The sequence below is a fragment of the Macrobrachium rosenbergii genome, chromosome 47 (assembly GCF_040412425.1).
Source record: "Macrobrachium rosenbergii isolate ZJJX-2024 chromosome 47, ASM4041242v1, whole genome shotgun sequence".
Lineage (NCBI taxonomy): Eukaryota > Metazoa > Arthropoda > Malacostraca > Decapoda > Palaemonidae > Macrobrachium > Macrobrachium rosenbergii.
The window spans coordinates 24,370,374-24,390,256 of NC_089787.1; the positions used below are offsets into that span (position 1 = coordinate 24,370,374).

The following is a 19,883-nucleotide window of genomic DNA, read 5'->3' on the forward strand; positions in this document are numbered from 1 at the left end:
GTTGAAAATATTTAAAATTCAGAGAAGACATACTACATACATGATGCCAAGTGTTTTCTTCATATAGTGGACACCCCACTTAACTTCCCAAGGTTCTACAAGTCGTGCCTCAACACAGCCCTCGTGAATTGGACCAAGACGACCCACAGCCAAACAAAGGGAAATCAAGCTGAAGATTCCCTCTCAAGAATGAAAAGCATGGATGATTCAAGATTCTGATTTACGTGATTTTTGTTCTGTATTACATATACATATTACCTTGTTGCAGTAGTGAATTTAATTGTTACATTAAGAAAGACCTTTTCTTTATCACCTTTTCTACTTGTATATATAAAAATGAAATGGTGCGGTAACAGTAAACTACTGTAAAATCAGACAGTTGGTGATTACATGTACATAATGTACTGTGGATGACTACTTGTACATAATGTATTTAATAATACTAGTGTGCAGTAATAGAAAACTATTGTTGTACAAAAATACTGAAAAATACTAAGGGTAAATTACTAAGATAACTTTGTGATAAAAGGAGCAGACAAAAACTCCTAGTGTCTCTGAAATACTTTGCACGTCATGATACATAAATGTGTGCTTAGCCTGCAAAAGTTCAACAAGCCATATAAAACTATTGTTAGTGATTATTATAAAAATAAAAGGAATTTTTTACTGTTTTAAATATACACATATACCAACTGTACACTTTGCAGTACTGCTATGGTTAGATATTATGTCTGCTCATACTGACTGGTAAACAGTAATGAAAATTATAGTTTGTAGAATGTGTAGGATAAGCATCAGAATTCCAATTGTTAAATGGCAAGCAACAGAAATAATATAAGAAAGTGTTGGAAAGTGTACGATACTGCAAACTGTACATTTAAAAAGAGTAATAAAAATTAAGGAAAAGGTATAAATTCATGCAAAATAAAACTCCCAAAAATTCTCTCAATCTTGTGATGCTTAACAGTACCCAGCCACAGATGTGAGAACTCTGTTGCCACCCTCCCACCACCCAAGCTGAGAAAAACAAGTGTCATAACAGATACCAGACCATATTCTATTGTATAGACTACACATCAAATTGATTTATGTGCTATTTGCATTTTGGCAGTGACTTAACATTAGTGCTTCTGGTAAAACACTAAGGAAATATCTATGATACAATTTAAGTAAGGTATTCTACCAGCTGTTTAATTACAAACTGCACTGTAATGTAATAACTAGATGTACACTAGGGACTTGATGACAGAATTGGAAACAAGACACCATCAAACTACCCTACACAAAAGTGAACTAATGATAAACAATAGACTTAAGATGAGTTTGTCAGAATATAATCTTGTCGTAAGTGGGACCGACTGTATTTCGGTAAAATCATGGGATCATGCCCAATTCTTCCTGCTTTAAACTGTTCTATAGATGCGGACAACATTATGTCCCGTCCTTGGCATCCCTATACTGTATGCTAATTTTCGAACAGAAGGAATTTAGAATGCAATTGTAACTTGGAACTGGATTATAATAGGTGCCATATCCCTTTCTGGGAAACCAGTGGTGTACCTGTAGATACAGGTAGGTTCCCTCACAAAACAACCAACAGCCACCATCACATAATGTTGTCCAAGGTGGCGAACCCCAAAAATCTCAGTCAATATATACAATTTGAAAATTTGAAAATTACCATTGTGTGGGCCCGTATGACATTTTGTAACAATGATAAACTACACTTGTCTTTTCAAGAGCTGAATAAAATGCATTCTTTTTAAAACAAAATTGTCTTGCTTCTTCAGCAAAGGATCCTAAAAGCCACTGTTATCAATTTTCCTGGACTTGAGAATTTCTAGTTTTAATGTGTCATACTCAGGATTTTATCACAACCCATTCCTTTACAACACACAGCACCCTAATCAACAGTTTTAATTATACCACAACCTCATCTCATACTTAACTCCTTTCATGGTCTTCAAATGTCCATATACTGCACTCTCACCTAACTGATGAAAAAAGATCAGTAATAGTGCTACTTGCAGCCTCAGGTACCCATGAAGCACCTGCCTAAGTTTCCAACAGTACAGGAATGCCAACATTCATCATTACTGCCAACTTTGATTTACTTACTCAGATCCCGGACAGAAACTGCAGTTGTCCGTGCAAAAACTAGACTCTCTTTGCCAGCCACGAGGAAGAGGTCTGAAAAGACCAAGGACTGGTTTTGGCTGAACGGACAAAAAGCTTTGAAGCAGCCATGGTCCTAAATCTTTGGACACACTGAAGTTTTATATTTCCTAACCAGCGAGGTAACATAAGCTATAGGAGGAAGTTCAATTGTGCAACTAAGGACATACCTAGCCAGTCATTTTTTGTCATGTCACTTACCAATGTGATGTCACACACTGCCATAGATACTCAAGTGGAACTTGGGGGTAAAGGTACCAACAAGAGATACAAGACTGGCGCACATTTCTTCGTACTGCCCGTCCACAGCCTGTATAGGTTCTGTTGTATCCATGGCTAATCCTTTTACAAAATGTTTGTTCATACATGCCAAACACTTGCAGCTCTTGACCTAAATGCCTTATATATACTATATATAATACAGGCAGATGACTGATGGGTACCAGAGGTTCAAGGTACAGCAGTGCTGTACTGCTACTGATCTGCCTGTTAAAGAGCGCAATGCCAGGGGACATTCGAAGACCACAGTTATAAGTGTATATGCATTAAGGGTTTGTACGAGATGTCCAATTTTGTTTTCCAGAAAACTGTCCTTAAATTCTGGTATCTGATTTCCTACCTCATGTAATGACAAAACTCCAACTGAACTGTTCAATGACCTATGTCCTGGACACATTCTAAAATCTATGAGAATTTTGCCAATTGTAAACAAAAATGGGCCAGGAAGAGGTAATGGCATACAGGCGAACAGCTCTTGAGAGAGAAGATATGAGCATCTTCAATTTAGCTCTCAATTTACAAAGATGCCCATAATAAAGCTACAAAAAAACATTTCATCAGCATTATAAAGTTGGCTTATGCCAAATGGAGGCTTCTGGGTACCCCGCTTCAGCAAAATTATTAGTTAATAACTACTAATGCAAGAGCCCTCAAACACACATGTACAAGAATATGCAAGACTGTGGAGTGTTTCTGAAAACTTGTATTTATACTCGTGTACACTCAGGATATGATTATTAAAGACTACTAGCACTGCTATAAAGCCTCAACTGCATTCATAATTACAATAACAATTTAACATTACAGAAAACACATATTAGTAGTACTTTACCATTTCGAGTAAGTTTTTTTTCTGGGAAGTCTTAAGCACTACCGTTATACATTTATACTGACCCTTGCCTTTGTGTACACCTGTATATGATACATGTGCAAACAATATCAACATTTAATTCATATAAATCATGTTAACTGTACAGTATATAGGTGTTTATGTATACTGAGTACCTGCCTAAAAACAATCATCAATATGCATTGTTGGCATTAGTCTTCATCTTGAAAGGTAGCTGAAACACTGAACAAATGGGATGAAGAAATGTTTCCAGAAAAAATCAAGAACATATTCCAATGGGGAATAAATTGTCCTAGACAATTACATCCCCTCTAGAATTAACCATTAACTAGAGTGAATAGTTGAAAGAGCAATGAACAACACATCTAGGCTCAATTATTAACATCCTACACCCTACAATAACACTGTAAAGTACCAGTATGCTTTAACAAAACATTGCGACTGACAACTTTTGCAATAATGTATAAAATCATGGATCAAGTTTGGTAATTTTTTTCTTACACTTGATAATAATCTATGGTTACTGCCAAGATAACCAAAAGTGATTCTTCAAATACCTTCATAAAGTGAATATCAATGTTCACTGGCTACATCTGAGAGTTTATGAAGAGTCAACATTTATAGTTTGCTAGTCTGGGCAAGGGTAGGGTATGGTATTTAAACCTGTGCCTTGTGAATTCTCATATTCTGCAATAACTAAGTGGGGACTGAGCATGACAGCTGGTGAGGGTTAGGGAAACTGTTCTAACACAACCTGAAATGTCTTCCTTTCATTTTCCTTTTCAGTGTTCCCTTGCATAGGAGGAAAATGCTCTTTCATTGCAAAACCAGAGAGACCCATATGATAATTTGTGAAACTGAAAATTCCAATATGAACAGCTCCCATTATATATGCCTTCTCCATCATCCTTCCCTTGCAAAACAGCAACCTGTCTCCGTAAGCCCCTACAATTTTTTGTTCAGTTTAGTACAATTTCTTGTGAAATTGTAAACTTGTGGAATTACATATTTCTATGTGGATAATTTCACTTGTGTACATGTTAGCTTTAAGCCTCACATTACTTTACATCATAGCACATTACTGGTAAAAGAATTCTTTTTTGTAGTTTTTCAAATTTCTTTTTTTTACATGATTCAAGAGTTGTAAGGATTAACAACTATATACAGAACAAATACTATATCACAAATCTTAATCCCTGTAATCTTTTTAATACAGTGGCATATTGGTGGAAAGTCACAAGATATCTTTTAAAAGGCTACAAATTACTGCTCAGATGACTGAATTTTATCATAAAAACACACAACCTATTTCATTGAGTCCATCTATTCATACCGAAGAACCCAGATGATGAATCAAGAACATTAAGTCGAGAGAGAGAGAGAGAGAGAGAGAGAGAGAGAGAGAGAGAGAGAGAGAGAGAGAGAGAGAGAGAGAGAGAGAGAGAGACCCAAGAACACTAAGTCTATCAAGAAAATCTAGAGAGAGGAGAGAGAGAGAGAGAGAGAGAGAGAGAGAGAGAGAGAGAGAGAGAGAGAGAGAGAGAGAGAGAGAGAGAACAGAACTGCAATCTACTCGACAGAGCAGCAGCTCTTGGTCAATAAGAGCATATTATAAATTCTGTTTTTCCCTCATCAGTCAATTTTACCAATGCAAACAAAAAGCAACAGATTAATAAAGAAATACAATAAGAAACTTGGATCAACTTCAATGACCACTTCATTAATTACAAAAGAGGACTTGATTAGTAACAACAACAACATTGATATCACTGTCCAAGTTTTCACTATAAGAAGTCTAATCAGTCCACAGAATCCAATTTCAAGTCTTTAGTGAATGTGGATATTGAAGGGGGCTGTGCGAGGGGAACAGATGAGAAATTAGAGGGGGGGACAGATTGCAATTCCCAAGGTGAAACTGACTAAATTACTGTAGAAGAAATAACCATACTAAACCTGTCACAAATGGGTCGATTATGCAACTACCCTGAATATTACATTCACACCAGTACAAGTTTCTTGAATTTTTTCCTCAACTGAAAGTTAGCTTATAATTTCACAATAAAACCACTCGGGAAATCCTAACATGCTGTTAAGTCTGCCTTTTTTCAATTCTTGCTTCTTCAAATATTCACTCCTGATTACATAAATTTGTTTTATATAATTCACAAAGCTCGAAAAAAAAAATCTACTGTCTGTAAATGGCTACAACACAGCAGAGCTAACTGCTCACACAAACATGTTATTTACAGCAGTGCAGTAAATTTCAACATAACATTCCAGGAACAAATAAGCTTGTGTCCACTTTACCATCATTAATTAATTATAAAACTGGCCAAGGTATACAAATGTAGGCAAAATGTTAAAATACAACAGGCAAGAAAAATAATGTTCATAACAGAACAGAGCAAATTATGGATCAACTCCTGAATATTAAATATTTAAAAAAACTGGAGTCTGTAAATTCAACATTAATAACAAGAGCATGCTATTCCCTTTGGTACTAAATATGTTAAATTTAACACAAGTTCTAATAAAGGATAGCATGATTTGACTAGTGCCAACTACTTATGTTAATAAACATGGCTAAAAACAAAACCAGGCACTATGGTCTAAATGGAAAGTTCCTTTTGCTTAAAAATCAGTCATTGGAGTAAAGGATAAAGGGAAAATGAATCAACCCACACCACACACATCTCGTATCCAACGCAGTGACAACTGCAATTGCATAGCTTTACCACTGCCATATATTTCTGTGGTGGGGGTACATTGCCCCATTGGCGGCCTCGTGGGGAGAGCCAAGCTGTGGGGAACCGTAGGAGGGCTGCTCGTGGCAGGAAAGCCACCTGCCAACAAACACCAACAACTTAAAAAAAATGGTTTCCCTCAACCCAATTTAGTCAAAGGTCTCACACATAATCATCTGAAAGGATTATTGAATAATGATATAAACTACTACTATCTATTCCATGAGGGCCCAGGAGGCTTCCAACTTTGCATGCGCTTACTGTCAAGCAGAACTTGTAAACTGGACTACAAAATTCAATACAGAGGTAACAACAGCTTGAGGCAGCACCTCTCATATTTACTCTTGTTAAAAGTATGAGCATGCAACCTCAACTACAGTACTTGTACCAATGACTTTTACACCAAGGTTACCTTGTATGAAATCTGGTCTAGGTGGTGGAGCCCTGGGATCAATTGGTGGTGGTGGACCACGTGGGGGTGGGGGTCCTTGCTGACCTGGGGGTGGTCCCATATTTGGTGGGGGGCCTCGAGGGGGTCCTGGTGGAGGCGCTCCTGGTCCTCCTGGGTGTACGGGTCTTTGCATATGGCCTGGTGGGGGACCTCTTGGACCAGGACCTACAAAAGACCAAAAAAATAGAAAGTGCAGTTTTCTTACTAATTATCAACACTTCCCTTTACAGCAAAACATATAATTTACAACTGAAAGTAACAACTTGACAGACAATTCCAACAATTAGTCTTCAAGTTCAGTGTATAAATCAACTGTTTGGAAGAAAGAGCAAGAGAAAAAGAACAGCCATCAGATTCTCAACCACAACCATGACACCTGAATATCACAATGACTTAATGGACACTTTATAATCAAGTCACAAATCAAGACAAAGCCTTTAATAATACCATATTATTTAGTTCATCTTTGAGGTATCTACAATATCCAACCTCGAGAGAGGGGCAGTTGCTACTCTTTACTACATGTTCTATGCATTTAGATCCTGGAACCCACATGGCTCTTTACCACAGTGATCCTGACAATTTCAAAATTACACCACTCCTTAATTAAAACTACTGGTTTACTACATTATTTATACTGTACATAAGACGAAAGCTTGTATAGCAATGGAAAGGAATATAAAGTTTAGGCCAAAGGCCAAGCAATGGGACTACGAGGTCATTCAGAGATGGAGAGGAAACAGAGTAAGTAGGTCTGAGAGGTGTTACAGGAGGAAAACCTCGAAGCTGCACTATCAAATAATTGTTAGAGAAGGTGGACAGCAAGATGGCACTATCCCCAACAGGCGAAAGCTTGTATCCTTTGTAGGAAAAATAGGCATCTAGTATGACAAGTGCAAAATGACTTTAGTGCCATTCTGAAAGAAATATGTGCAGAGGTATTTTTAGGGTAAGATACTGGAATATACTGACGACAACCCTTCCGTAAACTAACCTTGCATACTATGTGGTGGTGGTCCTCGGGGTGGGCCTTGATGAGGTCCATGATGCGGTCCCATGTTAGGAGGTCCATGTGGGCCAGGCGGTCCCCCATGTGGAGGACCATGCGGGCCTGGGGGGCCATGTGGACCAGGAGGTCCGTGGTGTCCATGAGGGCCATGTGGACCACCATGGGAACCATGAGGCCCATGAGGACCTGGCGGCCTATGATCCATGCCAGGGGGAGGCATGCCTCGACCTGGTGGGGGCATGCGAGGTCCACCTGGGCCTCCAGGGTGTCCACCAGGATGGTTACCTGGATGGCTACCAGGTGGCCCTCCAGGACCCCCCGGACCTCCTGGTCCACCAGGGCCCCCTCGCTGCTGGTGCTGAGGGCTGGAGCGGGTCTTGCTTTGCGCCTCAAACTAGAAAGCAAAGAGTCATTACAAGGAATAACATACAAGTTAAAACTACTCGCAGCAAAAAGATAATCTATTCAGTTACTCTTCTGCTATGTGAACTAATCTTTTCTAAAACAATGAGAGTCTTTTGTACCTAATTTTGGTTGCTGCTCCGTCATATTACCTTCACGACAACTTGAAGTACATATGAATTTCAGTACTACGTGGTTTCCAAAATGCAAGGGAGTGAGGAAACTGCATTCCTTGGATTCATGTATATGAAAAACTCTTATGTTAAATCATGTTAAAATTACAACCTTCAAGGAATAGATGTTAAAACACTCACCTGATTGAGAGCCTGTTTGCTTGGAAAATTAACCACGGGGTTCATCCCATGGATTTCTTTTCTTGGCAGTTTCTCCATCACGATACGGCTGCTTGCCTCTGATCCAAGCGAAATGGCACAAAAGCCTTTGCTCTGGCCATTTGCTCTGTTTTCAAAGAACTTGACATCCAAAAAATCTGATATACCAAGACTCTTCACTGCTGCGGCAACATCATTGTCTGTCGTCCACTGAAAACAAGAATTCATTCGGTTTAAAATTGTGTCAAGTAAAAGAACAAGACTTCCCATACTATTACTGAAAATGAGCACATTTATATGTAACAAGCTCAAAAGCTTGCAAAGCAAGTGTCTGAAGTTATTCACGAGGGGAGTAGGCTTTGGGGCATGAAACTAACACAGACACCACCCTACTTACTTACGAGTTACATTCCAAATGGCCATTTGTATGCTGAACTGTTTGCAAGTTGGTTACTCTACTTTTTATCCCTATTTAAGTACAGTAAGATATAAAGTTAATACAGTACTGTATTTTTTTCATCCTAAAGCACAATACACTGTACATACAATACTAACTATGTGTACAGAATACGCGTGCAAAACAAAATTTGAACTTATGGGTGGTAAAGGGGAGCGCTCTGAACACAATTTTAATTTGCAATCCCATTTGTTTGTATCTTTGAATATTTAAGTTGAATGTTCGTAGGGTGGTGTCTGTATAACTAAGTATGACATTTAGTCAGTCCAAAATGTTTTTGTCCTTTTATCCTTTTTTAACACTGAAATGATATGGTATTAAATGTCAGCAACACTTTTCAAGATTTTTGTTGGTGTAACTTTTGAATAGAACTTGACTTTCGAGAAGCATGTAAGTAATACTGTTCCTCTGTTCTCAAAGTTGGTATCTTGCAGAAATGTTTTGAGAAACTATTACTGAACTATATCTTTAATGTTGAATGGCACTGTCCGTTGATACGGACTGGGTTATTGACAACTATGTTAAACATGTTTGTCCACTTCTCATGCATACAGTATATGAACATACTTGCTTACAATAACCTTGTGTGGTATGAACATGCTAAATATAAGAACATGACAATCACACGAACAATTTCAGCATGACTCACCCATGTCAAGTTACCAACATAGAGTTGGAACTTGCGCCCACTATGTGGAACTGGGCCTGAAAAGGCAGCCCTATCTTCTGACGAAACTGAGCGACCTCTCGACTGGGAAGACTGTCGTGAGGGAGCAGACCCTCCGTTGCGCTCTGAGGTTGGTGGGGCTGGACTGGCATCTTCCCGATCCCGCTCTCTTCCTCCACCTGTGAGGACTGCATCGTACAGGTCCCCGTCAGCAAAGTCATCCTAAATAACAACGGGAAGTCATTTGTTGTTAGAGCTTCACTGAGCATGATTTGACTAAGCATTATTATTCACTCATACGATTTCTAACCTCTTCATAACTTTCATTAGAGAGAGGCTCAGTAAATGTCTAAGCACTAATTAGTAAAAGCTAAAATAAACTGCCAAACTACTACAGTAACTTCTGAAATAACGTCTTCATCTTTACTTAAGTAATGTTTGAAAACAAGTACCAGACATGACGGAGCCAAAACTTTTTTTCTTTTACTAATTCATATAAAAGTCACACAGGGGAAAACTGGCATTAGAGAGATCTACGTAGTCGAGCAGCGATATCTTACCATGTGTGTATCAAGTCCTCGATATGTTTATCATAAAATTACAAACTGTTAATCATAAACTAGTGCATATTTTGTACACATACAAAAACAGTGTTGGTGTTCACTTCCATAACTTAAAATTTCACACATGCTTTACATATGGAAAATCCCTACAAAATACTGATTCCATTCTACCATATAAAATATTCTAAGTATGTTTTTATATCACTGTTTCACAGATGGAACAAGACATAATGTAACCTCTTTCATAAGGGGACAGCAAACTCCGCACTACACAAATATTTTCTTTACAAGGTACGGCTTATTTAAAATGTGGTGCAATGCAGTTTAAAAATAATTTATATTTCAATTACATACATACCATCCAATGGTGGTTTTTCAATCTTTTCAAACATTTTCATAATACCAACCATCAACAAGATTGTGTAGAGACTGCAAGAGATGACATGTCATGGTCCCCTTTTGAAAATCAGCACAATTTTTAAAACTTAGAATATGGTGAAAAATAGAAGTGTCTTCATGATACTAACAAATCTGGGCATATTTAAGTCGTTGATATCTGTCCAATAGCCAACTGCTCCTTTTAAGGCAAACCAAATATGGCAATCACTGTAACTACTTCTTGTAGGACTTGAAGAGGATTTAAGCATAAATTATACTACTTTATAGATACTAAACTCCCCGAGTCCATTAAGAAGCTGACAGGACTGGAACACAATCACCGATGTCTTGTCCCACCCATAAAGCAATGCTATATTCCTTATATGTCATTAAACAAGTCACAAATGTTATATGAATAATAATAATAATGATATAAATGATAATAGACACCAGTTCTGAACGTTCTCATAACATACAAAAACACTTCAGAACTGACCACAGTCATGTATCATAAAGCAAAAAGAACATGAAGTCATCAACTGAAAATACTAACTTCTGTTAACAAGTAACAATGGAATCAATCAATCATCTGATCTTGTTTCATTGTACATCCATTAGCATAAAGGCACACAGAGCTGTGGTCGTGACTAACAAGCTCAGAAGTGAGTACATCCAGTCAAAACTGTATACACATTACAAGAAAAAACAAAACAGAACATGGAGACTATCAAAATATATATATAAATATGTATATATAAATGTCATGAATATCGGAAACAAAATCAGCTGTCTTGCCATTCCTGCAAAGAACAACAATTAGCCTGAAATTTTAATCTGGTAGATTGGTGACTTATTATAAGGTGGTTTAACCAGACTGATTATCTACAAAAAACATAACAAAAAGTTCTCATAATTCAGTCATTAAAAAAATGTCTAAAAAGTAAACAACGCAAGGCTTCCCCGACACTCCCCATAACTTGACAAGATTCGGTGTCAACACCAATTCAAATCAAAAGTGAGCTATGAAATTATTACTTCTTGTATCATCTAAACCCTGTCTGTGTTCATCAGTTATTGAAACCTGAATATCTTCACAACATTCTATTTAATGCTGGACTTTGCCAATGTATCTTACCAAGAAACATGATACATTTTTAAGCCACACTATGGCAGATACTTTATGAATGCACAGAGGCCCACTATATATGAAATTCTTCTGTGATTTAAATACAAAAAGTCACACAAATATGAGGTTTTTAGAAGAAAATGGACTAAGTTCACACTTTCTCCATTAAAATATAGTTTGCCTTAAGTTTACATGTTATCTATGTTTCTGGTTAGAGGGAAGAATTACATTATAGATTAATTTCTTTCAGATACTAAGCTTACGAAATATTTGTCAAAGAATCATGAATCATTTCATGACTTTTTTTTTTTTTTTTTGGTAAAGGCTGTTTATTAAGCATATCATGGTGCAAATAATTACCATGTATCATAATTACTTTCTAAATTATTATTCTATCTTTTAACAATAAGCAGCTTTGTTCAAAGCATTTTTTTTTCTTTTTTTACATATCTAGAACACCATCCTTGCTGGTTACAAAGTTCCCGGTCCTATGAACTCCTAAAAAGTACCTACAAGTTTCAATAAAACAAAAAATAAAAAAAAAAAAAGATGTTAAATCTACATTGTATGATCATACCTGACAACCTTTATAAAATACCACACCTCTTTTTTTTTTTATACAAGATACAGTATAGTTCATGTTAAAAACACAGTTCATATCCAATGAAGAGAAATTCAGGGCATAGAACATCTATGCTTCACTCTTTTGCATTAATCAACTACTTTAAATTCTAAAGACCATTTAACCTTGAAGTAGGCCTGTTCACTACTACTATACATCAAATATCTAACTATATTCATAAAAAGAGAATAAAGGTATCAGGTTCTCTTCTTGTATTGCACTTCAAAATAAAAAATAAACAATGAATTATCAGGACCAAAGGACCAAAAACGAATTACTTACCAATGGCATTAATCTCTAAAGATTTTCAAAGGATTCTCACAACACTGATGAAGTGCTGTTTATACCTCATTTAGTTGTGGCCAAAAGAGAAGTTATAAGAGCATATCTCACATAAAGTACTAGGTCATACTTTCACATGGAAACATTCGAATGACACAATTTAAAAAGCAACAATCATATTGGAACTAGATTAGCTGTTGGGCACAAACAACTTCAAACATTCTGATCAGCATTTCAGACACTCGGATCAACACCTACAAAATTGCCCCAAGAGATTTCAACTTATTTTGTATGCACACAAACCCCACACTACCTCTTCACCGGTCATGCATTTCATCGAACTGGCATCACATCTTACTAATAAAATTCAACTCCAATAACTGAAAATAACTTTTCTGTACTATAACTTTTACCAGCCAATTCAACTTATTACATATTAAACTGTTGCAAAATATTCTCTAACCCTCTACAGTACTTTAAATTCTTGAATAATACATAAAATTACTGTACAGTAGAGCCAGCACTGAAGGTATGGAACCAAAATTGCTTTGATTGAAGCTTAAAAATATTCAAAAGTGACTTTCATACACTCAATGATAAAAATATACTTCATCAAAGTACAAGTTAGCAAACGAGGCACAAGAATCCTTTGCAAACCCATAAAAATTAATTATAAGTGAAATAAAGAAAAAATATAGCATGGTGATAACAGCAGTGTCACGGACAGCTACAGATGCCAATAAGACTTGAAGCACTAAAAATTATAAACAGTTCCTTGTATATTATTCTCACATTAAGGCTAGTAAACATTATTCTAATTTCACTACGACCTCAAGGGCTGTACTCGAAGATTTTTACCAAGAACTAAGATGTCAAGAAAGTTAAAGAACTCTTGTCTACAACCTTAAGGAAAATGGTGAAGTCTATGGCACAAATCCTTCAACAACATACACCACACACTGTACTTATCTACAAGCATCCCTGGATGTGGAATCTCAAACGAGAGGCAAAAACTTTATATATTAATATTACCCCTAAAGGTACTTTGACACAAAGGGTTTTAACAACTATATTCTCGAGATTCCTCGGTTATAACCCAATGAACCAAACAGGAATTTTGCCACCTGATATCTTCCACAGACTTTTCTTTTTGAAGTACATTTAGATTGGTGTATACAGTGCACAAAAAATACCCTAAAATCACAAACTGTACAGACCATTCACGTGTTGTTATATTGAACAATAGCTCCTTAATAAACATAAGATGTTAGATCTATTTACATGTCATTTTTGTAATCACATATCAAATATTGAGCTTCCTGGAGAGGAAAAACTGGAATATTTCACAGCCTTGAAAAGCAAGATAACACAGTAAAATATTCAGGCCAACTTTCACAATGCCACTTGAGAGTGCCTTAACATATGCATATTATTTAACAATGGATTTAGATATCAAAAGTTAATGTAGGAAAAAATGCTTACGAACTGTCTTTGGATAACGTTCCTAAAGATCCAGAGAGATCTACATTTGGCAGAGAGAGTGAGATATTTGAAATTCTACCTAGGAGAATTCAAACCAGCAAGGATGGAATTGTTAACATGTAACCAAACCAAAAATTAAGTTTCAGACAATAATAATGATATATAAATATATATAAATATATGAAGAATGATGGAGGGTGCAGGACTAGAAACTTCGCAGGAGTTCGTTTCATACCAGCTCATTTCACATCCTGGAATGAACAACACCGAACTGTCAATCTGAAGGTCACGACTGGTGAAAACTCTCTTTTTATCATACCCCATCGTTTCACTGGTATCAAATATGTATGACTATGAAACGAATGAATTTAGTTAAGGATTAGCATGTATATATAAAAATATTCTCTTCTCTTCTGAAAACTGAGCCACAACATGAAAAAGCTGACAAGGACAAGCAAATCTGACATGATAAAAGTCCTCCTGTTACTCATGTTTTTAAGTAGTCAATCTCTTGACCAGCATGAAAAATATCATGTCATGACTCAGACACTAAGCTTTACGCTCACAAGCTGTGTTTAAAAAGTAATGCCTATGAATGTCAAAATAATCGACTTATAAAAAGAGGGGGAAAAATACTGAATTCCTAAAGAAACTTTAGCACAAGTATCTCACTAAAAAGCCTGGGTAGTTCAATTTTTACTTAAATGACCTATCAGTAGTGGTTCTATATTTACATTTAATGAGGAGTCTTTAAAAAAAAAAAAAAAGAAAAACCAGCATTAAAAAAATAATGAGAGAACAGTAACAGTGATAAGCAAGAAGTTTACTTTACACTGAAAACAAAGATGCTGCAAATGAAGAAGGGAGGGGATTAAAAGACCCACTACAAAGTTCAGCAGTGATCAGCAGGACTCAGGTAGCTGGAGGCACATGTACAGTGACACACTCACACCTTGTGCTAAAAACTGTGATTTCATATGCTAAGATGTTAACCTACCAGCCCACATGGTTTGGCATTCCTGAAGTGATGTTGAATAAGTCACATTTAAACCAACTGAATTCTATTCATCTGCGTAATAGCGTGCTTTGCTGAATCTCAGACGTATACTTTAGTTAATTATATGTATAGAGATAATTTAACATTGCAAGACCAAATCCCACCGTTGACAAGCATCTACTATAACATTTTACAAACCCATAAATCATATACGTACTGCCTTATTTCTTTGAGCAAGAAACCCTGTCACTTGTTCTCTCTCTCTCACACACACTCATGCATGCATGGGCGCACAGGAACATTTCCACCCATCAATACTGTATGATAACAAAAAGAGCAATGGGATAAAGGACTTAAGAGCTATTCTGAGCACCATTGTCACTGGTACAACTTAATGGATTAAGGAGGCTAAAATAGAAACAACATTCACTCAGGCATGTGCACACACACTACAGACGATAGTGAGGTCACTACAGAAAATGGATAAAAAACTATTCCTCCCATCTACATCATATTTACCACCAATTGCAAAAGGAAACTCCTTATTCAAGCAATTCTGACATGAGATTACAAATCTTAAATTGACAACTCCCAAATTAAAAATAATACTCCACGGCTATACTTCAGGCAAACTTGAAATACTGCAAGCACCCTTCCAAACAATAGCTATCTTTCTGGTAGTATTCGATACTTTTTCAAGTGCTGCATAAAAGGAAGCTTGGAGCATATACTGTCAAATACCCATATAGTCTGCTATTTGTAGTACAGTATATGCTTATAATGAACCTTAACTACTGTAGTCTTTCTCTGCTCATTGTAACCTGAGCATAAAAGTAGACTTTATTTTTGGCTGTACTGTATTACTTCACAGATGGTAGCATATCCTAATCCTCTCTCGGTCTTTTTAAAAGCATCAGTACCATTTGGCATACGGGAAACGAAAGCAAATAATGACCATTTCAAATAGAGTTGCATCCACTACACTCATCACATAACAAAGAAACCAGGAACAGGAGTCCTAGAATACTATTCTGTGTATGTGCATTAAAAAAAAAAAAAAGCCTACCCTACCATGTCTCTTATGGTCCTGTGCTATCGTTCTTACCAGATACTGTAACTTTGTGTCAATAATGTCACAACAGGATTACTGTTATTCACAAGGTATAGCATTCAAAAGCTATTTTATAAGCTGGCAAATATGTTGGCTTACTTGGTAACCATGAGTGCCAAGTTTTCCTTGTCTGTTTACTTAAAATACACTGTAATTAAACATATTTCCCACTAAAGCAATGCTGACAACTTTTGAAAAAAAAAAAAAAATTACTTAAAAAAAAAAAGGTCATATTTTTGTTACCATTCTTTAAATCAACCCCCATTAGTCTTACTACAAAAGACTAAAAATTGAACTATATGGTACTGTAACTAACCAACTACTATACAACAACTGAACAAAATGTGAACATCTGCCTGTTCTTTTTTTCTAAGTACTAAGTGACTCTCTCCTTTCTAACTAAGCTAATTAGCTTGAATTGTATTATAATCAGCCACTGGAAAATATTTCAATTCTGCAACCATCCACCCATGACAGAAAGGCAGGGTCTATCAATTTGAAAATTCACAATCAAATTTTGAGCCAAAAAGCTTCAGTGTACAGTATATCCATCTGTGAACAGGTAATCTAAGTTTGTTTCTAGTGCATATACATATTTCATTGATTTCTGGCACTCAGGTTACTTCACTGTACACTGGAAGTCCATTTTTTACCAGCTTCTTTGGCTGACAATTGCACAGATCCCAAGATTGTGCTCCAGTAAGGTATGTTAAATTATCAGCGTATGTCTCTGATTTAGTGACAGAGATGGGTAAATAAGTAATAACTTGCAGCTGGTTAAGGGGTGCCCATGAGGGGCTGAGCCCTTGTGACCCAGTAGGAATCTGCATTATAGATTAGCAGGAAGTTAAGAGGAGGTGGCACCAAATGTCTTTAATAAAACTAAAACTGTAATTTAAAGAAAAATAAGCTAATATTATACTGTATAGGGCAAAAGCAAGCTAACTCTTTTGTACTCCTAAAGTTTGTCAACTCAGCCAAAAGGCAGCATTAAATAAAATGCACCTTTGAATACAAAGGGTTTGCGGTGCAAAGAAAATACCCTCATAATATGCTCGACAGACAGACAGACAAACAGACCAGAGAGAGAGACTCAGAGAATTGATTCTAGGGTCAAGCATGACCAGAAATGGCAAAATTCACGAAGGGAAGAAAATGTAATTAGATTTATATCACAAAAATACATTAGAAAATGTATAGCCATTTATATATACACTATTCTACGAAGCTGACTAAAAACAAGAGATTCAAAACCAATTCATAAATGTACTGCAATGACCACAAACCCAAGACAAGATAAAAATCTATTCCTCCAACTATTTCTAACTTGAGAGCCTCTGAAAGTAGACCTCCACAGTAAGCATTTGACTAAATTGCAGTCGTGGAATATAGGCCTAACATGGGCCAACGTCACATGCTGCTCTAGCCTAGTTTATTACCATGACTAACAAACAGCCTCAGGAACTTAGGCAAGGAATTAGGGTGGAGAAATTACAGGTTTTTAAAGAAAAAATCTATTAATAAGCTGATACCGATTTCAGTTTGAATCAAAATTACCTTAGGGGTGCCTAAAAGGTGATTTTTCGGAAGATTCCAGCCAGCCATTTCGTATGACTCCAGCTAGCCATTTTTGCACGGAAAACCACTTTGGGGTTTTCATGCAAAAATGGCTAGGAAATGACAGGGTACCATAAAACCCTAAAAATCCAACCTAACGTAAACTAAGGGTGTTGGCATTGTCTTGCAAGTCGTGATTTGATTAAATATTTTCCTCTGTTATTAAGCATTTGCGAAGGTTATGTACTGAGAAGAAACTTTTTGTTTTGATGTGCCTTACCCTCGAAAAATATAAATTATAATGTGGGAGGCGGCTGGAGTCTAATGAAAAATGACCTGCCTAAAAAGTGGCAAAGCTTTTTTTTTTTTTGCTAGAATAATCTATTTATGTAAATTACTTTAAAAAGATCTTAACTAAATCACGCCTAGGCCTATCAAATTCTCATCACGCTCACGGCACAAGAATAGGCCTATGACGACCAGAGCCTGGAGGTGGTCTCGGGTAAGGAACCATAAACATTAAATCTCAGAACGACTCTCGAATCCCTCTAACGTTAATCCCGTGGGTATGGGCCTGGGACAAGTCCTTTGGCCACAATTGTGTTGGCCTTTTATAGGATAACGTTCGTTTCCGGTCCGAACATCCCTACTTGATTTATTGTATCTTTCGAATCTTCATAAGATGAAAAAATAAATATTCCATAAATATATTTGCAAAACTAATATTTATCACGATAAATAAAATATATGTAAATAATTGATGGTTTTTTCTTTAAAATTTATGTAAATGATTTACAATTTTTCCAGAGTTTCAATTTAGTGATATGCACTTAGGGACTTTTAAAGGGACTCCGACCCCCCAGGGGCTAGTATTAAATGCAGCGAATACATCTGACGCCCCTGGGGGCTAGTACTAAACACGGCAATATACATTCGCTGCCCCCAAGGGGCTAGTACTAAAGGCGAAACAGCGTGGACGAACCACCGTTCCGCCGAGCTCAGCAACAGCCGCCAAGTGGAATTGGAATTCGGACCAGAAACGAACCTTTACCTTCGTATAGGCCTAGGCCCCAATCCTACATTTTTTAGACCTAGCCTATTCAGATACAGAGTATTTTACATGACAGACTTAAAACCAGGCTACAGACACTAAGACTTCCTCTGTTATCCAGCCTGGCCCTAAGACTGCGCAACTGCCTACGGCTACAGAAGGGGACAGGCTAGGTAGGCCTACGGAAAGGTTTAGCAGCCCCAAAAAAATAGGCCTATCAGGCTACCGGACTAGGGTATCTTAAATTTACAAGATATTCTGGGCATTTTAAGGTTATATTGTGGGTCGGGCATGCACAATCGCATCAAGGAAATTGAAAAAAAAAAAAAAATGCGACGGAAATATCGCAACCTAACGTGAAGTCTCGAGAAGGAGAAGCCTAGGCCTAAGGTACACCACCAAGCCTTTATATCATCTCAAATCCAGTCTAAAATGAACCCAAACGGCACAGAAAAACCATTTCACGCGTCAAAACGCACTCAAGACTCAGAAAAAGGGGAGACGTCCGCCTTACTTGGGTGAAGTCCTGCTCCACGTCGTCGTACAGATCAATATCCACGTCCGCCATTGCTCCCCTGGCGAAGCCTCTCTCTCTCTCTCTCCTCCTTCTTTTTCTGGATCTCCTGCAACGATATTTGGGTATCAGGGTCTCGCTTGGGGTTCTAGACAGTCCTCGAGTTTTCACGCACTCGAGTTTCACCGAGAGGGCGAGGCGTCCTGCATAATTACCTTCAAGGTCACGGTGGTTTGTGTATTTTTCCTATCGGCGAGAAATGGCGTCCGGCTACCTTGTTGTCTACTCCTCCAGACAGTGTTCCCAGGTCGGCGCGAAACCCCTGATGTGACGTCTTTCATTTAAAAAAACAAATTATTGGTTAAATAAACTTGTAATATCATTATAAACCTTAATGATAATTTTATTCGACATTATGGTCATTATAAAACAACTAATTTCCATTTTCAAGGTAATAAATTTGACTTAATTGGTTTTATTATGGTTGGCAACTATGAAGCTTTGCTCGTTTACATCTACAGATATAAAAATAGTTTAGAAAACCTGGTAGCTTTTCCCCGGGGCAGAATTTACCGTAATTCCTTTCAGGACGTTGTTGGGGATCGATTGATTACGTTTATGACACTATGATATTAATACTTTCATCTGTGCTCACTTATTACTTGTTTGTTATATCCATAATGGAAACAAATTTGACAAATAGCTACAATGCGTCCGTCCATAATTAATTATCATTTTCCTGGTTCTGTACAATTACTTAAATTCATACCTCTACACAACTAAATAGTCTCGCAGCAACATCCACACTTTTATCCTCTAAACAATATCCATATT

At 36.9% G+C, this 19,883-nt stretch overlaps 1 protein-coding gene across 2 annotated transcripts in view; it reads right to left on the reverse strand.

Moving 5' to 3' along the window:
• Cpsf6 (cleavage and polyadenylation specificity factor subunit 6) overlaps positions 1-19,375 on the reverse strand; it is a 29,803-nt gene extending 10,428 nt beyond the window's left edge. Inside the window, exons 1-6 of one of the 2 annotated variants that reach the window (XM_067090305.1) lie at positions 19,265-19,375; positions 19,050-19,158; positions 9,349-9,588; positions 8,225-8,452; positions 7,494-7,902; positions 6,461-6,664 (exon numbers count right to left, since the gene is read on the reverse strand). In XM_067090305.1, coding sequence (XP_066946406.1) covers positions 6,461-6,664; positions 7,494-7,902; positions 8,225-8,452; positions 9,349-9,588; positions 19,050-19,103 — 1,135 coding nt within the window. In that variant the 5' untranslated portion in view covers positions 19,104-19,158; positions 19,265-19,375. Of the gene's footprint in view, positions 1-6,460; positions 6,665-7,493; positions 7,903-8,224; positions 8,453-9,348; positions 9,589-9,926; positions 10,831-19,049; positions 19,159-19,264 lie in introns of those variants that run through there. The other variant, XM_067090306.1, reaches the window with a different exon arrangement.
• Positions 19,376-19,883: the final 508 nt, after the last annotated feature.